Here is a 22,397-nt window from a genome sequence, read left to right as displayed (position 1 = left end):
GGAAAGATCTGATTGAGCTGTCATTTGATAGATAATTAAACATATTTTTGATGCTAGTTTGCCATGTAATTTTTGGCACATAGTATGGAAGGAACTCAAATAATTGAGTTTAATTGCTTGGATAGATAAAAATCTGCCCTAGGAATATTATTTGAATTATTAATCAGCCACATTCTCAGTTTATCAGAAGGCATCATTTTCTTTAAAATCCTAAACTGTTTTTTAAAATTCTTATGTCTCAGGGGTTAGGTGTTTCTTTTTGTGATTGAAACTATGTTCATTTATTCAGCTGTAAGTTTGGTTAATTTGAATAAAATTACAAAGCTTCATGTTAAAGTGTGTTTCCAAGAATTGTTCCAATAAATGCAAAATGAGAGTCTCAGGTAAGTGTAGAAAAGCATTACACTTAGTCACATTCAAAGCTATGAAGTACTAGAACACAGAAATAAGAGCTTTAGTAATGACTTTTTCCTGTTTTACATTATAATGAGAATCTGGTTTCTTAAAATAATACTATTTCTGTGTAGTATTACTCATTCTCTTTAAGTCTTATAAAAAATTTTCAACTTTCTATATTCTTCTGAATTTAGAGAAAGATTTTTTCCCTAACCCAACAGATCACAGGAAGAAGCTGACCTTAAAAATGCCTGGAGGGCTTCCCTGGTGGTACAGTGGCTGAGAGTCCGCCTGCCGATGCAGGGGACACGGGTTTGTGACCCGGTCTGGGAGGATCCCACGCACCGCGCAGCGGCTGGGCCCGTGAGCCATGGCCGCTGAGCCTGCTCGTCCGTAGCCTGTGCTCCACAGCGGGAGAGGCCAGGGCAGTGAGAGGCCCGAGTACCACAAAAAAAGAAAAAAAGAAAAAAAAAAAAAAGCCTGGAATTTCAACTGACTTTGCATTGTATGACAGGGATAATGTACAGGTCCTTGATTACTATCAGTTTTTTCAGTGAATTCCTACAGTCTATTTAAGGAGACCTATTACTTCGAAGTAAAGAGTTTGAAAACAACTATCTCACACCATGCAGTTTTCCAGTGGAAAAGACCATATCACTCCCCTGCTTCAAATCCATCTGAAGAGTTGCTTCTTTCAGGAGGCCAATCATGAGCCTCTTAGGCCTTGACAATGAAAAAGACAAGGGTTGGAGTGCTCCTGAAATCTACTCAACTAATGCTAATTAAAATTACCTCCAATAATGCAAATTTCAAAAACTAGACATTCTCTCAATGGAGTAATACATTTAGGGACCTAGAAAATTACTTTGTTAACTTTTTTGTACCACTGGGACACGGTGGTATATGCCTGTAATCATAACTACTCAGGAGGCTGGGGCCAGAGATAACCTGAACTCAAGAATTTTAAATTTCCTGCAGATTGATTATTCATGAACAGTTCTATGTTGTTATATCCCTTGCCTATCAGTATGCCTAGGAGAGCTAAATTAACACAGCTCAGAAATGGAGATGATAAATACCATTATTGTAATACTACTAAGCAAAAAAGAATTAAAAGTACATTCAAGTCTTTCTTCATTCACTAGGTCCTGACAAAGTGGAATAAGACTTGTAGGGAAGGAGAACAAATAAATACAGGGACTATGGATGGTAGAATTTTCCCGAAGTCATTCTGTGCTTGACTCCTTCAATTTAAAAAGATAAAATAATACCATAATCTAATACCTATTCGTTTACAATGTGCCAGTCACTATCCTAAGAGCTTTATATTAATCAACTCACTTAATCCCACAAAACTCCTAAGATATGGGTACTATTATTTTCCTCACCTGAGCAGAAAAATGAGTTGTAGAAATAACTTATACAGGGCAGCACAGGTGATCAGTAGTAGAGATGTTTTCAATCCAGATAGTGTAACTCCATAGTCTGTGCTTCTAACTTACATTGCTAATTTTTAATGTGTTGTTTCTTTTTCTCTAGCCAGAATATGGTTTTTAAACCATATTAAACCTCAGACTCCTGGGATCCGATAAGAATGTTTCTGGGGCCACTAAATAGAAGAAAGCAGATGGGACTCTGGGCACTTCACCCAACCAAAGCAACTTCACTACATCTGTTTAAATATTGAGGATACAATTAAACTTTTCACAGTAATAATTTAAAAAAAAATTTCATGCTAAAAAGTAAAACATTTGAAAAATCACAACATCAAGACTATACTCTTCGTAAGTCAGGATCTATGTCTAAAAGTATCTCACGTTTGCCATTTAGTAAATATTAACTTGATAAATTGAAACTGTGTGGCAGTACTGTACTCATCAGAAAAATTTAATACTCAGTTGTACTATTAGATCAGAGAAAATCTTGAATATCAATATAATTAAATTGAAAAATAACAATAATGACATTAAATCACACTCAGATTGGTGCTTAAGTTTTTAATCACAAGCTATCAATTTCATCATCTCAAGGCTACTGATGGGTTAAGCATAACCTATTCTCACAAAGAAAAAACAGGTATGCTTTCACATCCATATTGTTAACAATATATCAGTAATTATACTGCCTGATGTACTAATGCCCACTCATATTTTTAGAATTATTGAATTAATAAAAGGAATTATATTAAAATACAAATTATCAGTAGAAATTTTATTTTGTAATATTTTCTGAAGTTCATGAATTATCTTCAGTTTCACAGAAGTCACAAAGAAACTTGAAAAAAAAGCATAACTGAGGAAACGGTATCTAAAAAAATTATTTTTAAAAATCTACTCTATTAACTATCTTTACCCTTTTCATCTGTGGACCTAAGAACTTACATGGTGTTCATGAAACAGAATAACATAGGTTACTGCCACCATTTTATATTCCCTCCTATGGTGAATTTTCAACTTGAGAGCTGACATCTAAAGCAATTAAAAATCACAGATGCTTTAAGAAAATAAAACTGAAGTACTAGCTTTTCTAATTCTGGATTTGGACTAAAAGTCAAAAGCAGTAAAAATTAAAGCTAATTTTTTCTCTTCTCCAACTTGATTGGAGAGTTTTATTTTAGAAAAAGTACAGTTTCCAACAAGATACAGACATAAAATAATATCCACTGCTTAAAATACTTTGCTAAAATTTTCATGAACATTTTTTCTTACTTTATGATATTATCAGAAAATTACAAACTATCACCCTAACAAACCTCACCCTCATGGCTATATCTCAGTTGAAATGAAACATGTAAAGGTGAAATATATTAAAAGAGAAGGTCAGCATTAGACATGCCAACTGTAATAAAATTGCTTTGAACAGAAGCAAAAACTAATAAATGAAGTTTCTTATACCTTAAACATACACAAAAAAGTTCAACTAATGCCAAATCCAGCTCAACATAGCTGATTAGAAGATTTCCTTTTAATACTTGTTTTTGAGAAATTGAGTTAATCATATGGAGACAACACTAAATAGACTATAACAAAGGCACAGGAAACTAGAATGTAATATTGCCCTAGAAGGAATTTAGTGTTTTTTTTTTTTTTTTTTTAGGAATTTAGTTTGAATGTAAGCTAGAGACTACCATGAGTGATTAGCAAGAACACTAACTCTTGTTCTAACTCTTGTTCTAACTCTTGTTATGCTTATGCTTTTAAAATTTTTTTAAAATCCTAGTCTTAATCCTTATGAAAAAGCACCAAGACTGGTTTTCCATACTACAATGTTAAAAAACAAAACAGGGCTTCCCTGGTGGCGCAGTGGTTGAGAGTCCGCCTGCTGATGCAGGAGACACGGGTTCGTGCCCAGGTCCGGGAAGATCCCACATGCCGCAGAACGGCTGGGCCCATAAGCCATGGCCACTGAGCCTGCGCGTCCGGAGCCTGTGCTCCGCAATGGGAGAGACCACAACAGTGAGAGGCCCGCGTACCGCAAAAACAAAACAAAACGAAACAAAACCCAAAAGACCTCAAGAATATCAAGTCTCCAGAACCAAAGTAATTTTGGTAGTGCAAGGATAAGCAGTTGTATAACAATTAATATGATACTGATGTAACCACCGATTATATAAAACATTTTCCAGAGGTGGTGCTGAAGATGATTTTTCAGTGATTAGGCAGGGTAGTCCAACAGATATACAAACAAAATTACAATATGTCTGCCCTGTTCCTACTCTGAAAGCTCAGCACCCATGCATTTTACTTTGTTATCTAAATAACTGCCAGGATAACAATATGTTTTGGCTTGCTCTTCTCAGATGAGTTCCCTTTCTCCTCTTCTGGAAAATAAAGATAAAATATTTTAAAATTTAATTGTCTAACTAGTGCTAGGATCCTAGAAAAAAAATTTGGATAAAGTAATTCACATTAAAGTATAAGCAATATTACTCATCAAAGAAAGTTTATAAAGGAATAGTTTATTAACCTACACAGTATCTGCTTCAGCAGATAGGCTATTTCCTGAGTGGCTCAACTCTAAACCAAGATATCAGGAATTAATCAATTATACATCCCAGTGCATGTCTAAGAAAAATTGCCAACTCCTGTTCAAGAGTTATGACAGTTAAATTTCTAGTTTTTCAAGAATGCTATAAAGACAATGGTTCATTTAGGAAACAACTGGATTAATGACTATGTACAAAGGATTTATTTTTGAATTTTGGATGTTTGGATGATAAAGAGTCCTATACTTTTCTCAGATAGTCAAGATTTGCAATAATGACCTTATCAATCCATATCTGTATTTAATTTATATCTTTGGAGGGTGCCTCCTGGGCATAGGAGATTCAGTATTAAAATATAGAGAACAGAATACTGCAGATTTAAAAATAAAAATTCAGAATTGCACACACACAAAAAAGAAAGGAGGGCTTCCCTGGTGGCGCAGTGGTTGAGAATCCGCCTGCCGATGCAGGGGTCACGGGTTCGTGCCCTGGTCCGGGAGGATCCCACATGCCGCGGAGCAACTAAGCCCGTGAGCCGTGGCCGCTGGGCCTGCGCGTCCGGAGCCTGTGCTCCGCAACGGGAGAGGCCACAGCAGTGAGAGGCCCGCATACCACAAAAAAAAAAAAAAAAAAAAAAGAAAGGAAAAAAAAAAGACTTCCAAAAGAAGGTTAAAATTCAAATATCAAAATAGTATACCATTATTTTGGGCTTTTGGAAATACAGAATTTTATTTGTAAAAGGGGAATAGAATAACCAGCTCTAATTTTATGCACAGTAACAGTGATATTAAAGTATACATGGATCTTGTTACTTCATAATCAATCAAAGACATAAATATTTCACAAGTAAAACTGGAAGAAGGTACAGACAGAGCAGGAAGAAAGGGAAGCTCTATGGAGAGACAAAGGGAATAAAAGGGCAGTAATCTGTTATATCCCCAAATTGAAAGACTATTAAGGGAAAGTGATTTGTTAAAAATATGCATACAAAAGGTTCATAAAATTTTCTTAATTTTTACAAATATTAATTTCACATTAAGGTAAAAAAAGATTTAAAATTAATTTTATTTAGAGTTAGAACACTGGTGACCATAAAATAATCATTCTCTGAAATTCCCACCAATGTCTAAAAAAAGCAAGAGACTTCATATAAAGGAGAGATCTCACCAGCTTATTTTTCTTCTCAGAGAGCCTAGGTTTTCTGTTTGGAATTATATTTTTTGTATGAACTTATATTTAATCTTCTACTATATGATAATCAATCACATGCCACCTAACTGAGAATCATGATAAGATATTCTTAGAATGAATGATTCAAATGTGTATGCTTAAATCTTCCATGAAAACACAAACTCTCCAAACACATATAATACTCATATTCTGACATGTAAAACCCAACTCTATTCTTCTTGTATTATTGATTACCATAAAACATATGAGTTTCACTTTGTTTGGAAAGACCTACCTGAATAGCTGAGTTCATGAAACACGTATTTCCCAAGTTACTTAGGCCACAGAGGCCGGGCTGTTCATTGTTTCTTCCAGGTTCTGAATAATCATAGTTCTTATAAGCAGTATATGATGGGAGACAATAATTTGAGTTTTTCACACTGGAAGAAAACAAAAAATCTTTTTCATAATGCAGCCAATTATCAACATATAATGAACAGAGTAATTTAAACCTATTTGAGATATGTGGTCAGTCATTAATTTTTTTTATAAAGCACTTAACTCAGGTACTTTTAACACGAACCTAAATCAAAATAACCCCCTTAATTAATATACTCCTTATTCAATCAACAAAATCATGGCATCATATACCACACCAACCAATACAAACCACATTATGTCTTTCTACCCTTGATTAACTGGAGCAGCTTCACAGCTTGCTCCATTCTTCACTGCTCCATCAAATGTAAAACATTCAGATTTTAAACACCACCCGCAGCAATAAATCATCTCACTGATGTCCCTTTTACATCCTGCTACTGTAATAGAGTGAGAACAGTAGAAGCAGGAAGAGTTGTACTTTAGTTACAGGTGAGAACAGAGATTTCTAGGGCCTTTGTGACAACACTGTTGTGATGCATGGAAGATTCTATTTATAGTATTCTACGCTAGACCAGCAAAATCTGGTATTCAAATGCAGAAAACAGCCTGGGGTGATCAGCAATGCAAAAATGAAATGATTCAAAGCGAGTACACACTTCAGTATTATTATTATGGAAAGAATCTTCTAGTTTGTTAGATTAATGCAGTTTATTTAACTAGGTAAATACAACCTCAGGATAATTTGTACTATGAGTACAATAAATATTAATCTTAAAAAAAACCTACATAATATTCAACCTTAGAAAATCAAGGTAATTTTACAAAGAACTAAGAGAAGTCAATAAGTTAGGTCCCTCTTTCTTTTTACATTAACTAAAAAAAATTTTGTGGAAAAGGACAGATTCTTCCTTAATTTTTAACAGGTTATAAGATATTTATGATGGATACTTTGGATATAATTCAAAAGCATACTTTCAATCATTATTTTTTTTATTCACTGAACAAACCTGAATAAGAATCAAGGTTATTTGCTAAAAGCAAATAATGATGTAAATAAATGAGTACAGTGTTACAAATAAACATGGTAAATCAGTAACTCTGACAATCTCAATTGGCTATAATTTATTCCTGGTATTATTTTTTTTTTAAAGTTTTTACTTATAATTTCAAATAATTCCTATTGTAGCTTCTATACTCTCACTTTATAACAGTTAAAATGAACTGTACTACTACTGCTTGTTCTAACAAAACCTTTGGTAAACATACACACCCTAACAAACCAACAGGTAAAACACACAAAACGATATCAACCAAAATTTACACATACAATGCTATCCCACTAATATTTTTGTATTTTTAAGAAAACACCCCCCTTCATCACAAATGAAAGATCAACTCTCAGACTAAAAACCCAACCTACCCCAAAGTTAAACAAGAGCAGGCTCCAAACAAGTGCAACCTTGATCAATTCATAGACTTGTAGCTATTTACTTGTTTTAAACTTAAAAAAAACCAAAACGGGTTCAAGCGTCTTTTGGATTTTACAGATCACTAGCCTTATAATTCATATTTTATTTTATATTAGCAGTAACAAAGTTCAAGGAACCTATCAACAAGTCCATATATAGTCACTCAGTGACTGGATTCTTGAATCTAACTTTGAGGACATGTAACAAAAAACTGAATCCTGGTTTCCCTTTTACCCCTTTAAGAAGTGCTTAAAATCAAGGTCTGCTATGTATTACAAAAATGCAAGGCCTACATTTTCAACATGTTAAAAAAAACCCATATATATCAGCTGTAAAATTATAATAAAACTTAAGTCAGAGTACAGAGGGAAAGTATGCCCAAATACATGCTCATGCATACACACACACCCACACCAATACCCATGCAAGTGATCCGAATCCTTAAAAGATATCTACATTTTAGTTTAAGTGACAGGATAAGTATAAACCTTGGCCAAAGATTAAGATGGTAGTCTACATGCTCAATGATAACAAAGAAAACAAGTTAAAAATATTTTAATGCTATTTTCATTGGTCACTTATAATCCACATCTTATGTGTTCTTTAAATCAAAGTCTGTCGTGAAAAATATCAAAACCAACAGCTCTTTAAACACTTCGACAAAGTACATGAAAACGTAAACCCAAAAGTCAGCCTCTGTATCTTTCATGACTACTGCTGCTATTTTTCTTTCTAAAGGTTGTAAGCTAGTCCTCATCCCATAAGGTTATGTTACTTTGCAAAAACATAAATTTGCCAGTAATCTTAATGGGAATTTTAATGCTATGCTAGATTTTTTCATCTTTTAAAAAAAAATTATTTATTTATTATAATATGGCTGTGTTGGGTCTTCGTTTCTGTGCGAGGGCTTTCTCTAGTTGTGGCAAGTGGGGGCCACTCTTAATCGTGGTGCGCGGGCCTCTCACTATCGCGGCCTCTCTTGTTGCGGAGCACAGGCTCCAGACGCGCAGGCTCAGTCACTGTGGCTCACGGGCCCAGTTGCTCCGCGGCATGTGGGATCCTCCCAGACCACGGCTCGAACCCGTGTCCCCTGCACTGGCAGGCAGACTCCCAACCACTGTGCCACCAGGGAAGCCCTAGATTAATTCATCTTAAATGAATATACATTTTAAAATATAACATTTTTTAGTAAAATCGAGCCCTTATCTTTCTATAAATATTTGAAACTGACTTTTTAAAATTTAATTTTATGTTTTTATACAGTACATTCTTATTAGTTATCTATTTTATACATATTAGTGTATATATGTCAATCCCAATCTCCCAGTTCATCCCACCTCCCTCTCCATTTTCTCCCCTTGTTGTTTATACATTTGTTCCCTACTTCTGTGTCTCTATTTCTGCCTTGCAAACCGGTTCATCTGTACCCTTTTTCTAGATTCCACACGTATGCGTTAATATACGATATTTGTTTTTCTCTTTCTGACTTAATTCACTCTGTATGACAGTCTCGAGGTCCATCCACATCTCTACAAATGACCCAATGTTGTTCCTTTTTATGGCTGAGTAATACTCCATTGTACATATGTACCACGACTTCTTTATCCACTCATCTGTCAGTGGGCATTTAGGTTGCTTTAGGCTATTGTAAATAGTGCTGCAATGAACATTGGGGTGCATGTGTCTTTTTGAATTATGGTTTTCTCTGGGTATATGCCCAGTAGTGGGATTGCTGGATCATATGGTAATTCTATTTTTAGTTTTTTAAGGAACCTCCATACTGTTCTCCATAGTGGCTGTATCCATTTACATTCCCACCAACAATGCAAGAGGGTTCTTTTTTCTCCACACCCTCTCCAGCATTTGTTGTTTGTAGATTTTCTGATGATGCCCATTCTAACTGGTGTGAGGTGATACCTCATTGTAGTTTTGATTTGCATTTCTCTAATAATTAGTGATGTTGAGCAGCTTTTCATGTGCCTCTTGGCCATCTGAATGTCTTCTTTGGAGAGATATCTATTTAGGTCTTCTGCCCACTTTTTTTGATTGGGTTGTTTGTTTTTTGATATTGAGCTGCATGAGCTGCTTGTATATTTTGGAGCTTAATCCTTTGCCCATTGATTCGTTTGCAAATATTTTCTCCCATCCTGAGGGTTGTCTTTTCATCTTGCTTATAGTTCCCTTTGCTGTGCAAAAAGCTTTTAAGTTTCATTAGGTCCCATTTGTTTATTTCCATTTTTATTTCCATTACTCTAGGATGTAGGTCAAAAAAATCTTGCTGTGACTTATGTCAGAGTGTTCCTCCTATGTTTTTCTCTAAGAGTTTTATAGTGTCTGGTCTTACATTTAGGTCTTTAATCCATTTTGAGTTTATTTTTGTGTATGGTATTAGGGAGGTTCTAATTTCATTCTTTTACATGTAGCTGTCCAGTTTTCCCAGCACCACTTATTGAAGAGACTGCCTTTTCTCCACTGTACATCCTTGCCTCCTTTATCAAAGATAAGGTGACCATATGTGCACGGGTTTATCTCTGGGCTTTCTATCCTGTTACACTGATCAATATTTCTGTTTCTGTGCCAGTACCATATTGTCTTATTGTAGCTTTGTAGTATAGTCTGAAGTCAGGGACTCTGATTCCTCCAGCTCTGCTTTTTTCCCTCAGGATTGCTTTGGCTATTCGGGGTCTTTAGTGTCTCCATACAAATTTTAAGATCTTTTGTTCTAGTTCTGTAAAAAATGCCATTGGTAGTTTGATAGGGATTGCAATGAATCTGTAGATTGCTGTGGTTAGTATAGTGATTTTCACAACATTGATTCTTCTAAGCCAAGAACATGGTATATCTCTCCATCTGTGTCACCTTTGATTTCTTTCATCAGTGTCTTATAGTTTTCTGAGTACAGGTCTTTTACCTCCATAGGTATGTTTATTCCTATTTTATTCTTTTTGTTGCAATGGTGAATGGGAGTGTTTCCTTAATTTTTCTTTCTGATCTTTCGTTGTTAGTGTATAGGAATGCAAGATTTCTGTACATTAATTTTGTATCCTGCAACTTTACCAAATTGACTGATTAACTCTAGTAGTTTTCTGGTGTCATCTTTAGGATTCTCTATGTATAGTATCATGTCATCTGCAAACAGTGACAGTTTTACCTCTTCTTTTTCAATTTGGATTCCTTTTATTTCTTTTTCTTCTTTGATTGCCGTGGCTAGGACTTCTAAAACTATGCTGAATAACAGTGGCGAGAGTGGACATCCTTGTTTTCTTCCTGACTTTAGAGGAAATGCTTTTAGTTTTTCACCATTGAGAATGATGTTTGCTGTGGGTTTGTCATATATAACCTTTATTTTGTTGAGGCAGGTTCCCTCTATGCCCACTTTCTGGAGAGATTTTATCATAAATGGGTGTTGAATTTTGTCAAAAGCTTTTTCTGCATCTATTGACATGAACATATGATTTTTATTCTTCAATTTGTTAATATGGTGTATCACATTGATTGATTTGCATATACTGAAGAATCCTTGCATTCCTAGGATAAATCCCACTTCATTGTGGTGTATGATCCTTTTAATATGTTGTTGGATTCTCTTTGCTAGTATCTTGTTGAGGATTTTTGCATCTATATTCATCAGTAATATTGGTCTGTAATTTTCTTTTTTTGTAGCATCTCTGTCTGGTTTGGGTATCAGGGTGATGGTGGCTGAAACTGACTTTTCAATTAGCATTTACATTTAACGTTATTAACACTATAAATCTATAATTTAATCCTCATAACTATAATTATGCTCACTTTGCAGTTAATGAAATGATACTTTCAGCAACTAACTTGTGAAAAGCCAGATGGCTAGTCTCTGGAAGTCTCCAAAATCCAGTTCCTTTTCATCGCTTAATCTCTTACAGGGAGTCATTTCCATTTCAAATAAAAGAGCTTTAAATGAATTAACAGAAAAATAGAATGTGCCCCGATGTGGAATGCCAAGAGTTGAGACAATAAATACATTAAAGAGATTTTTTTTAGAGGAAGTATTATAGTAAAGCAAATGCAGCAAGACAGATGAAAAATGCGGAAAGTGGAAAGATTTTGGTACATATTAAAAATGTACTTAAATTATAATTGAGGCAATAATTAATACTGTACAGATTAACAAGTAAAACTACTACACAGGATGAATGAACAATATTCTGGCATCTGATTCTTCATAATATTAGTCTTTAATAAAAACTTAAACTTTACTAAACTTCAATGAAATAATTCCAAGTACACTTTGTTATTACTTTTATAACAAATATTCTTATTTCTAGAAATGAAAACTTTATATCTTAATAATGTATCAGTTTAAGTCTTGAATTTGTAAATAAATGACATATAAACATTGTGTTACAACTACTGATTTTAATATGCACTTTACACTGGAGTATTATCTCCACATATATGAAGTTTCATAAACGTATTTAATCTTAAAAGGTCATTACCCATTTTACATACTTTTAAAGAAACTATGCTATTTCCATCTGAAGCCTTAAGCAGCTACTTATTTCCACAAGTTGAAAAGAAAGTCAAGAAATAAATTTTATGTGAAATAATTGTTATGATAACATTAATTCAAGTTTTTTAAAGTAAAAAAAAGAAACAACTCTCCATTTTATAAATGTTTAAATTTTGTTTCTTACTAAGAAAGGTTAAGTTTTACTTTTAAGTAAGGTGGTACCAGTAGCTATTTGCTATTAAAATTTCCTAATACAAAAGGACTATTTTAGTGTCTAAAATGGACAAATATAAATAGCTAAAAATATAACCTAGTCATAGGAATAGAATCATTAATTAATAATGTTCTAAACTTTTAAGACAACACTCCAATTCCTCTCTTAATATTTTCTGCAGTTAGAGGTTTTGAGATCAGATTGCACTGTCTTATTTTTACTGTGCGAGGGAAATAAGATAAAAACAGAAGCACCAGATCACATATACTAATATGGCAACTCTGGTCAAAATACAGCCTATGTTCAATACAGTGTATATACAATGCTAAAAAATCTCTCCAAAGAATAACTAACTATAAATACATGTTATACCTGGAACCAAATTCTTTTATAGTAAATGTGGGAGCCATCTGCAATTGGTAGAAACACAAATAATATTTTATCTCATATGAGAAAATTACTTTTGATGAATTACATTAAAAGATACCATGTAAAATACAAACCAGATTACAGGAGAATATTTCCTTTTAATCTTTTGCCTGTGGATATACATTTTTAAATAGAAGAGAACACACTATACTGCAATTGTGGATATCCAGTGTCTTCAATATTTCACTATTATACTACAGTGCACGTATCTTGTTACTACTGAAGGAATTAGTGTTTTAAATCTTCTTGATACATATAGCAAACTCTTTTCTACGAAAGTTGGACTAATACTCCAACCACTCAAACAGAATCCTTACAAGAACAGATACCATCACTTAACTTTTCCCAATGAGACTGAAGTGGGGGAAAGTGGATGGAGTTGTTTGTTTTTAATTTACGTATCTCTAGTTAGTAGAGAACTTGAACATTTAAAATGTTTGTTTTAATTCTCTTATTTTCATTGCCCAGCTGCATCATTTACCTATTTTTCTAGTTGCCTTAAAAGATTTCTCACTGATTTTTATGAGCTTGATATACTAAGAATATCTGTCCTTCCTTTGTCACTTGTAGCAAGAATATTTTCCATTTATTTGCTATTTATTATTTTTTTGCAGTACGCTGGCCTCTCACTGCTGCGGCCTCTCCTGTTGCCGAGCACAGGTTCCGGACGCGCAGGCTCAGCGGCCACGGCTCACGGGCCCAGCCGTTCCACGGCATGTGGGATCCTCCTGGACTGGGTCACGAACCAGTGTCCCCTGCCTCGGCAGGCAGACTCTCAACCACTGCGCCACCAGGGAAGCCCTGCTTTTTAATTTTTAATATGCCTGACAATTAAAATTTTAATTTAATTTAAAGTTTTAAAGAGAAATAGCAATCCAATTTTTCCAATAGCATTTCCTGGATAATCTGCCCATTCTCCATTAGTCTAGGATAATTTCTGATCACGTTACATTCTTTTATATATAAAGGTCTGTTTCTGGGCTCTTTTTTCTATTCCACTGATCTGGAGGTATATTCTTGGGTCAGTACTATGCTGTTTGAATTCTTATATCTTTATAACAGGTTGTGATATTTAGTAGGATTAATCCTTTCTCATTGTTTTTCCTTTCCAAAGTTATTTTGGCTATTCTTATATATTTATAATCCAGATGTATGTTAAAATTAGAATCATTTTGTCAAGTCCCACCTCTCCATATGAATTTTAAGGGAACGTTAATTAAACCTATAAATTCAATTAATGGTGCTTTTTAAAAGATTATTTCACGAATAGTTTCAGTCCTTTTGAATTTACCCTTTGGAATAATCAGATGCCATTTATGAACTGGACAAGTAGTATAAATATTTAACTACACAAATCCTGTAAACCTAATACCTAAACTACAATGTATATATCCAAGAAGTAAAAGGACAATAATCATCTCTGGATTAAAGTCTTCCCATAATTGAATGGAGTAATTACAAATAAAGTTTTCTTTTATCCTTTTATATAAAACCATGCCAATTTTCAAGGTAATACATCCATGTCAGACGTTACAGTGAATCCCAAGTGACTTTGAATCCTTTTTCTTATAGCAATATGGCACACATTTTCATGTAATTTTTGTAAATCCTAAGATTCTGAATACTATTCCTGATGGAGCAAGGGAATTGTTTCTCCAAACTTTTTCAGAAAAAGTAATTGCCTTTTTGATAAACATAAAAATTTGTATGTTTTTCAGTTAAGAATCACTGATAAACACTTTTAAAAAACACTATTGTCTGTGTTGTCTATACTATTGTCTGTATTGTCTCTGATTACATGTCTAGTTCTAAAATGACATCTGAAATTTATACTGTTCCTAAAAATTTGAATTCTAACAGACTTGTATATATATTTCAATAATTAGTGTTTAGAATATGAAATTCTGAAAGAGCTTTATTTCTCTTTTAGTAAATTATTGTAGTATATATATTAAATCAAGAAGTTTATACCTCTGCTTGCTTTCTTGTGAAGTTACTCCTTGAAGAACTGACCAGTGATTTAAAAGAAAATCAATTTTAATGCATTAAGACTTTTATCCTATATTTTAGATACAAGAGATTTTTTGCAACCACAATAGGGCGATCAATTAAACAAAGAGTTTTTAAGATTCAGTGCTTACTTTCTGTTGTTGATGTTGTTATAATTATTTGATAGAGATGAAGGAGAGATCTTTGGTAAAGTTGAAAAATTGGATGCACCTGGGGACCTTTAAAAATATGAAAATGTTAAATTAGATAAAAAATGCTGAATTTTGAAATTAATTATGAAATAAAGAAAAGAACTACAGATGACAATGTATGTAGTAAATGAATGCTGGAAAACAGATTTATGAGCAAAATCACCATATACCCTTTGGTTTTCAATTTCCAATGTATTTGTTCATATAAAAAATAATAATATATAAGGGAACTATTTTCAAAGGAAATTTATCAAATTAAATATAAAACTTGATATTATTCTTATAAATCTACTAATGAAATACACCCAGTTCTGAGTTCAGGTAACCATTATTAATATTTTACAAACAATAATTTCCTTAAATCAATGGAATTAAAATATTAATTTTTAAAGGAAGCATGTAAAAGAAATCCACTCTGTGTCTCAGTAGGTACTATGGCATTCCAATTATATACAACACAGACACAGATATCATAGATTTTACCAATTTTTAAAACTGTAAGGCAAGAGGGATGAAATAGCAAAGAGAATTCCAAACATAATCCCAAGAAGTAATTTTTGGCCAAGGTTATCCCTGCAAAAACTGAACAGATACAAATCTCACTATCTATTACACACCTCACTAATTCAGAATGTTTTTGGAGAAATCTAAATTACTAATGGCTTTTAATCAACAAATATGCTTTATAGGCATGATTTATAGTAAACAAAACCATTATATAGGAATGATTATTTTAAAGTAGTACTTAAGTCTCTAAAAGATTTAATTTCCCTTGTAATTTTGTATACAATTTTAATTTACTAGGCAACATCTAGGCCATGGGCTGTAAGAGGCTAATACTTTCAGTCCAGTATCTCAGTCATCATAAATTCTAAATTAGTGAGGCCCAAAGTAATTACTGTTTAAAAATTATTTTATTTCCTCTACTCAGGTGCTAATGAACAGCAAAATGGTCATTGGCAGGAAAGTGTAATCTAAAAAATTTGCTTTTGGGTAATTTGGATTTTGCTAAATTAAGTGGTGGGTAATAAAATTTCTTACATATAAAATTTTATTTAACTTTTGAAGTTTTATGTATTATGAAATATTGGTAAAATTTTTTTCTTCATTTTAAAGGAGAGTTTTGTTGTTGTTGTTGATGCAGGTTATATACAGATAGATTACATTAAGTGGGACTTCTATTTAGCTGCCTTTCTGATGGAAGACCCTTAAAAGATTTTATTTAACTGTACTAAGCTCAAATCAAAAAATACAAGCAACCAAGTTTTAATATAAAACAAGGGAGAAAACAAATTTAAAAGGTAATTTTAATATGCTAATATTTTTAGTTACTAATTTTAAGATATTAATAGGATTTATATTAATATAGAAGTATTCTGGCATTTTCTGCCTTCGTGTTAAGAATTCTAACTTAGGAAAACAATCTAAAAACACCGAGACTGACTTATAATCAATTAAGGAGGTTAATTTTTCAAAATGTGATCCATCTGAGTACAATTTAATTGAATTCACTACAACTTTTCAGGTATACAGATAGAAACTGAAATATTCCCTTGAATTTTACTTATAGTAAAAATTAGGAAAATAAAGATTACTTTATTTATAATATGTATTATATTTATTACAGATTATATATGGCTGAGGCATATATATATATTTTTTCCCCTTTTTCTGCCCATCTGTGGCCTTTTTACTATTCATTAGCAACTCTATCCCAGAACAGTATTAGAACTTTCAATGAAATTCATTAAAACACTCAAACATTTATTAAATGATTACATTATGCCTTGCCCTTGTTAAGTACTAGGAGTACAAAGAGAGATAGTTCCTGATCTCAAATAGCTCATACACTAATAGGGGAAAATGATACAAGCAAAACAACTATAAAACAGTATAAGTCCTAAAACAAATTTTAAAATTATTAACAAAAAGTCAAATTTTGTGGGTAGTAACATGGAATGATTTTAAAATGATGCGCACAGTTGGAGGGGTAAGTGGAAACTGGAAAGTGAGAGTACTCCAGGTGGAAAGAATAGCATGTGAAAATGTGTGGGACTATAGGAAGCATGATGTGTTTAGGGAATTACCAATGAACTGGCTGAAAGAGTAGGGTGCAGTGATAGGAACAGAGGTTAGTAAGTTAGGTATGATAATGAAGAACCTTTTTATGTTCTCTGAAGGAATTTGGATTTTATCCAATTGTGCTGTGGCATGTTAAAAGATTTTAAGAGTATCACGTAATCAGATTTGTATTCTAGAAAGGTAACTCTTGAGGAAGAGAAAGAGAACGAAGATTGGAAGAGCATTTAGGAGACTATAAAAACAACAAAGGTGAGAAGTAATAAAGGCTTGGACTAAGACAGTGGAGTGGGCAAGGGCAACATGTCTTGGAGGTTTAGGAAGCAGTTCTCAAAGTACAGTCCATGGACACTGAGGGGGATACAAGATCCTTTCAAGGTACCTGTCCATGATCAAAACTATTTTCATAAAAACACAAACGTGTTATTTATTTATTTATTTATTTATTTATTTATTTTTTGTGGTACGCGGGCCTCTCACTGTTGTGGCCTCTCCCGCTGCGAAGCACAGGCTCCGGACGCGCAGGCCCAGCGGCCACGGCTCACAGGCCCAGCCGCTCCGCGGCACGCGGGATCTTCCCGGACCGGGGCACGAACTCGCCGTGACCCCTGCATCGGCAGGCGGACTCTCAACCACTGCGCCACCAGGGAAGCCCCCACGTGTTATTTATTATCTGACCTCCTTCACTATACAAAAACAATGGCAGGTAAAACTGCATAGTGCCAAGGAGGTAGCCGTGAAAAAACTGTGGTATCATGGATTCAAAACAAGAGAATTTCTTTAGGAGATAGTTATCAAAAAGAAGTATTAAAGAGAGGTCAAATAAACTAGGTTTAAAAAAAGTTAAATAAGGACTTTGTTAAATTCTGAATATGTGGTAAGGAATGGTAAGCACTGCCTTTTTAAAGTTGGCTATTAGAAGAAAAACTAAGTGGTATTCAGAGAAAGTTGATGGTCTTGTTTTAAAAGATGGGAGAGATTTGTTTATATCTATAGGTTAGCAAGGAAGATGATACTAGAAAAGAAACAAAAGCACGAACTAGTGTTAACTGAGTGTCTACTATACGTGTGGCAGTATGCTAGGCATTTATATGTATAGGAGAGAGGAAATAACGAAGGAAAACATTGAGATAAATACTATAGGTAGAGAGATTGTTCTTAAAGAGCATGGAGATCAGAGAGAGCAGGATGGATGTGGTGATCCACAGCTAAATAGAAAGTATGATAACACTCTTTACCTCCTGTTACAGACATTATGGTTAATAGTTAGATCACTTATCTATTGTGATTCCAACTTCTGACCGAGATTACATATAGCCCAACCTAGCTAACATTTGTGGAGTTAGTGTAAGGGTTGACTAGTCAATCTGTGGATTATAACCTGAGCTCTTTAACTCTCTTTCTTTGATATAACTTGGAAATTACACTGTTTATTAGCAACTTTGCACTAGTAGCTTTCTGAAGAGACGAGTGAATAAAATGCTTAGAATATTATACATAAACTAGATATTAAGCCATTTATCTAGTGTTAAACTAATTTTGGCTAGTTTGGGCTAAGTGTAATATAACGCAGTGAATCGTCTCTTAACAAGACAGAAGGTAAAACATGAGTTTAGCTGAAATGATTTCATGAAGACAGAAAATTAAACTTCATCCCTGACAACTGAATGCAGTATTTTAATTTTTCTATTCCCAATGTTTCAACTAAAAGCCTGCAATTCAAGGCTAAGCTGAGCTTTTTTTTTTTTTTTGTGTGGTACTCGGGCCTCTCACTGCTGTGGCCTCTCCCGTTGCAGAGCACAGGCTCCAGACGCGCAGGCTCAGCAGCCATGGCTCACGGGGCCTAACCGCTCCGCGGCATGTGGGATCTTCCTGGACTGGGGCACGAACCCATGTCCCCTGCATCGGCAGGCAGACTCTCAACCACTGCGCCACCAAGGAAGCCCTGAACTTCTTACTTGCACAGAAAAATACAGCTTATTCTTTGTAAGTTACCTAAATAGTCAACATACATGGAAGTCTAATACCATAATGAGCAATCAAAATATAGAGAAATTAAGTCTGAATGCTGACATAACAAAAATAGTTATTTAAAACTTTTTATAATTATTTTCAAACCTGATATAAAACAACCCGAATTTGTAAATTTTGACATTATAAAACAAAAATTATCTTATTAAGAAAAACAAGACCGACCTTAAACTTTCCCCATTTCTAACAATCATCCTAGGGTAAGTTCTTAGAGAAAAAGAGAAATTTAAATCTCTTGAAAAATTAAGCACTTTTACTCTTGCGAGATACAGATTAGTTCAGTTCAACAAGCATTTGCTATGTGTCTCCTCTATGTCAGGCAGGGTGTTAAATACTTAAACAAAAGACAATTTAAGGAAATTTATATATAAGTGTTTCTCATAACCTGATTTTTGTTCCTCATTTTGACTGCTGTATATGGTATTTGACAAAACATTCCACTTAAAAAAAATAAAATTACAGTTACTTTTCTTTAGCCATTATCAATCTCAACACCGAAACTGCAACCCTTTTTTATTTTTGCTGTGTTATTACAGATACCTCCAAACATACACAAGTCCTCATGTACCCAATATCAGTCATTCAGCTTCAAAACTTATTAACATTCTACCACTCTTGGTTTATTTATAATCTCCTTGGCCTCCACATTCCTTCATGATTTTGCTGGACAATTTTAAAGCAAATCCCAGACATTTATAATTTCACCTGTAAACACTACAGTATGCATCCCAAGCAGGTAAGAAATCTTTTTTTTTTTTTTTTGTGGTATGCGGGCCTCCCACCGTTGTGGCCTCTCCCGTTGCGGAGCACAGGCTCCGGATGCACAGGCCCAGTGGCCATGGCTCACGGGCCTATCCACTCCACGGCATGTGGGATCCTCCCAGACCAGGGCACGAACCCGCATCCCCTGCATCGGCAGGCGGACTCACAACCAGTGCGCCACCAGGGAAGCCCAGAAATCTTTTTTGATACTACTGTCTGTCCCAATCTAATAGTTCATGTTCACATTTTTCCCCCAATTGTCTCAAAAACTAGGTAGTTTGAATCAGGATCCAAAATAAGTTCATACATATGTAGATTAATTTTAGTAACTTCAAAAGCCCTTACTGCTCCCTACCAGCTAACTTCTCCGGTTTCATCTTACTATGACAAATTGTTTATTTTCCATTTGTCCTGACTTTTGTATCTATTCATATAGTTAACTTTGACTTACATATGTTACTGTAAATTGCTCAAATCCTTTTTAGAACAAACCAGGGGAGGAAGGAAGAAATAAAATAACCAATAACTATATGTGAGTAAGTCTGAATCAAGCATCTATATGAGAAATGAATACTTAAGTCACATTCATTTATGCATGAAATATACTATGTAAATGTCTTAATTTTAATTGAATTTGGATATGGCTTTTAAATATTGAAGCTAACACTAAGAACCTTGACTGTGATCATGCTCTCTTTGGTAAAACTAGGAGACATAGTACTAGGTTATACATTATCTTACCACAACAGAAAGTAGGTAACAGTGTTTACATGAAGGAAAGATTTATTTAACTGATATGCATTTTCAGCATTTCAAAGGAAAATCTGCATACACACTCAAGATCTTAATGAATATTAAATTGAGGCACCTCAAAGTAAAGAGTTATGGGAAGTGTGTGTTTATGTACAAGCACAAGCTTTTCCAAAAAAAGATTTGGAGTTTGGACCACCAAAATAAAATAACCAAAAAAAAAAAAGTTTATCAGTAAATAGCAGTACACAAGAACTTCATTCTACCATTATGCTGCCTTCATCGTTAGGTGACAAACACCCAGGAAAGGATGTGTATATTTAAATAACAAACAGATTTATATACAAATTCTTTTTCTCTCCAGGAATCCTGCCTTTCCAACCAAGTACACCTTAGTTATCTTTCTTCTTTCAGTACATTACATGATGAATGATTTACACCAGGTGTTCCATTTTCTGACTAGGTATTCATCCCCTCTTTTCCTACTATTTGTCATTCTCATCATGCTGACCCCATTTGTCAAATACACCAAATCTCTTCTGTCTCTCCCCAATTTCTGCATCATTTAGCACTGCTTACCATTCCCTTTCTTCTAGAAGCTCTTTTTTCCTTTGGTCTCTATGACAAAACAGAATCCAAGTTTTCCTGAATCTACACGATTATCTATTCGATCTTTGTTTTATATCATTACTTAGGGATACCCTTTAAGGTTTAGTATACAGTTCTTTACATTTTTAATTAGATAATTCACAGATGCCTAATATTTCTCACTTCTAGAAATATAACTCCATACCTGCAGTTCTCATTATTCTCCAAGCTTTGGCTCCCTATAATTAACTTCATCCTAGGCAGTTCTGTTTGGCTGTTCCATTACCTCAAACTTTAGAGTCTCAGAAAAAGTCAGTCTATGTCTTTTTCTTTTTAAAAAAATTTTATTGGAGTATAGTTGATTTACAATGTCGTGTTCTATGTCTTTTTCTTAATTAGACCAATAATAAGATAAAATGAGATGAAGCATGAAAGAAAATTTATAAAGACTCAAAATGTCCTTAAAAATGACAAGAAATTGCAGGTTTTAGAATGTTACCCTAGATTTATGGCTTACAGGTTGCATTTCAAATTTAAGACATGTTATTAATTTAAAATATATGAATATGCATGAATGGCAAGAAATGAAAAACTGGCTCTTGAGCCATCCTCTCGACCCCTACATCCAAAATCACTCAATCCCCCATTTCCAGTATTAGAACAAGGTTAAAATTGGTAACAAATTTGTGTACTTTCATAGAAACTTTAAGAATGCACTTTCTGTGAACTATAATAACCACTGTTCTTTTAGTACCAAAATAAAACTGTCATAACCAAATCTACTAATGTTTCAAATAAGCAGAGATTATCATGCTTATACATACTTAAAAAGTCTCTGTACAGTTTATTGTTAAAATGAAAATACTTTATCTGACAAGAGTTTCCTAATATGAATTTTCAATCTAATAGGTCTATCCACCTGAATCCATTCATACAGTTAACCGTGCAATTACTATATATGCAAATTGGGCTTAATAACTCTTTAAAAAAATTCTAAAGTATATGCTAAGTTTTTCTACCTGTATTTAAACAGGTACAATAGCAAAATAGCTGGTGTAAAAAAACAACAAAAACAGGGCTTCCTTGGTGGCGCAGTGGTTGAGAGTCTGCCTGCCGATGCAGGGGACACGGGTTCGTGCCCCGTTCGGGGAAGATCCCACATGCCGCGGAGCGTCTGGGCCCGTGAGCCATGGCTGCTGAGCCTGCGCGTCCGGAGCCTACGCTCCGCAACGGGAGAGGCCACAACAGTGAAAGGCCCGCATACCGCAAAAAAAAAAAAAAAAAACCACAACATAATATTGCAGAGTCACCTAGATGTTTATTATTTATCCTAAATGAAAAATAGTATGCAATGGTTTCATTTATAAAGTGCTTCCTCTCTCCAAGCAGAGCACTCAGGGACAGAGTGCTGTAAAAATACTAATATGCCACTAGATTAAGTTTATACTTAGTGCTT

General features: G+C 34.1%; 1 protein-coding gene across 9 annotated transcripts in view; it reads right to left on the bottom strand.

The window, feature by feature from the left end:
- The window catches only part of USP15 (ubiquitin specific peptidase 15), a 122,997-nt gene that overhangs the window by 41,534 nt on the left and 59,066 nt on the right, over positions 1-22,397 (bottom strand). For 4 of the 9 annotated variants that reach the window (XR_010835832.1, XM_059082204.2, XM_067009670.1 and 1 more), the window contains 2 exons: positions 14,672-14,758; positions 5,847-5,991 (listed from right to left, as the gene is read on the bottom strand). Coding sequence is in view for 7 of the 9 variants with exons in the window: in XM_059082204.2 (XP_058938187.1) it covers positions 5,847-5,991; positions 14,672-14,758 (232 nt within the window). In the remaining 2 variants the exon portion in view is untranslated. Of the gene's footprint in view, positions 1-2,379; positions 4,217-5,846; positions 5,992-14,671; positions 14,759-22,397 lie in introns of those variants that run through there. The other 5 variants (XM_059082205.2, XM_067009671.1, XM_067009673.1 and 2 more) reach the window with 4 other exon arrangements.

Source organism: Kogia breviceps, chromosome 12 (assembly GCF_026419965.1).
Source record: "Kogia breviceps isolate mKogBre1 chromosome 12, mKogBre1 haplotype 1, whole genome shotgun sequence".
In the NCBI taxonomy this organism is placed as follows: Eukaryota; Metazoa; Chordata; class Mammalia; order Artiodactyla; family Physeteridae; genus Kogia; species Kogia breviceps.
Note: the sequence above shows the minus strand (reverse complement) of the source record. Positions and strands in the feature narration are given on the sequence as shown.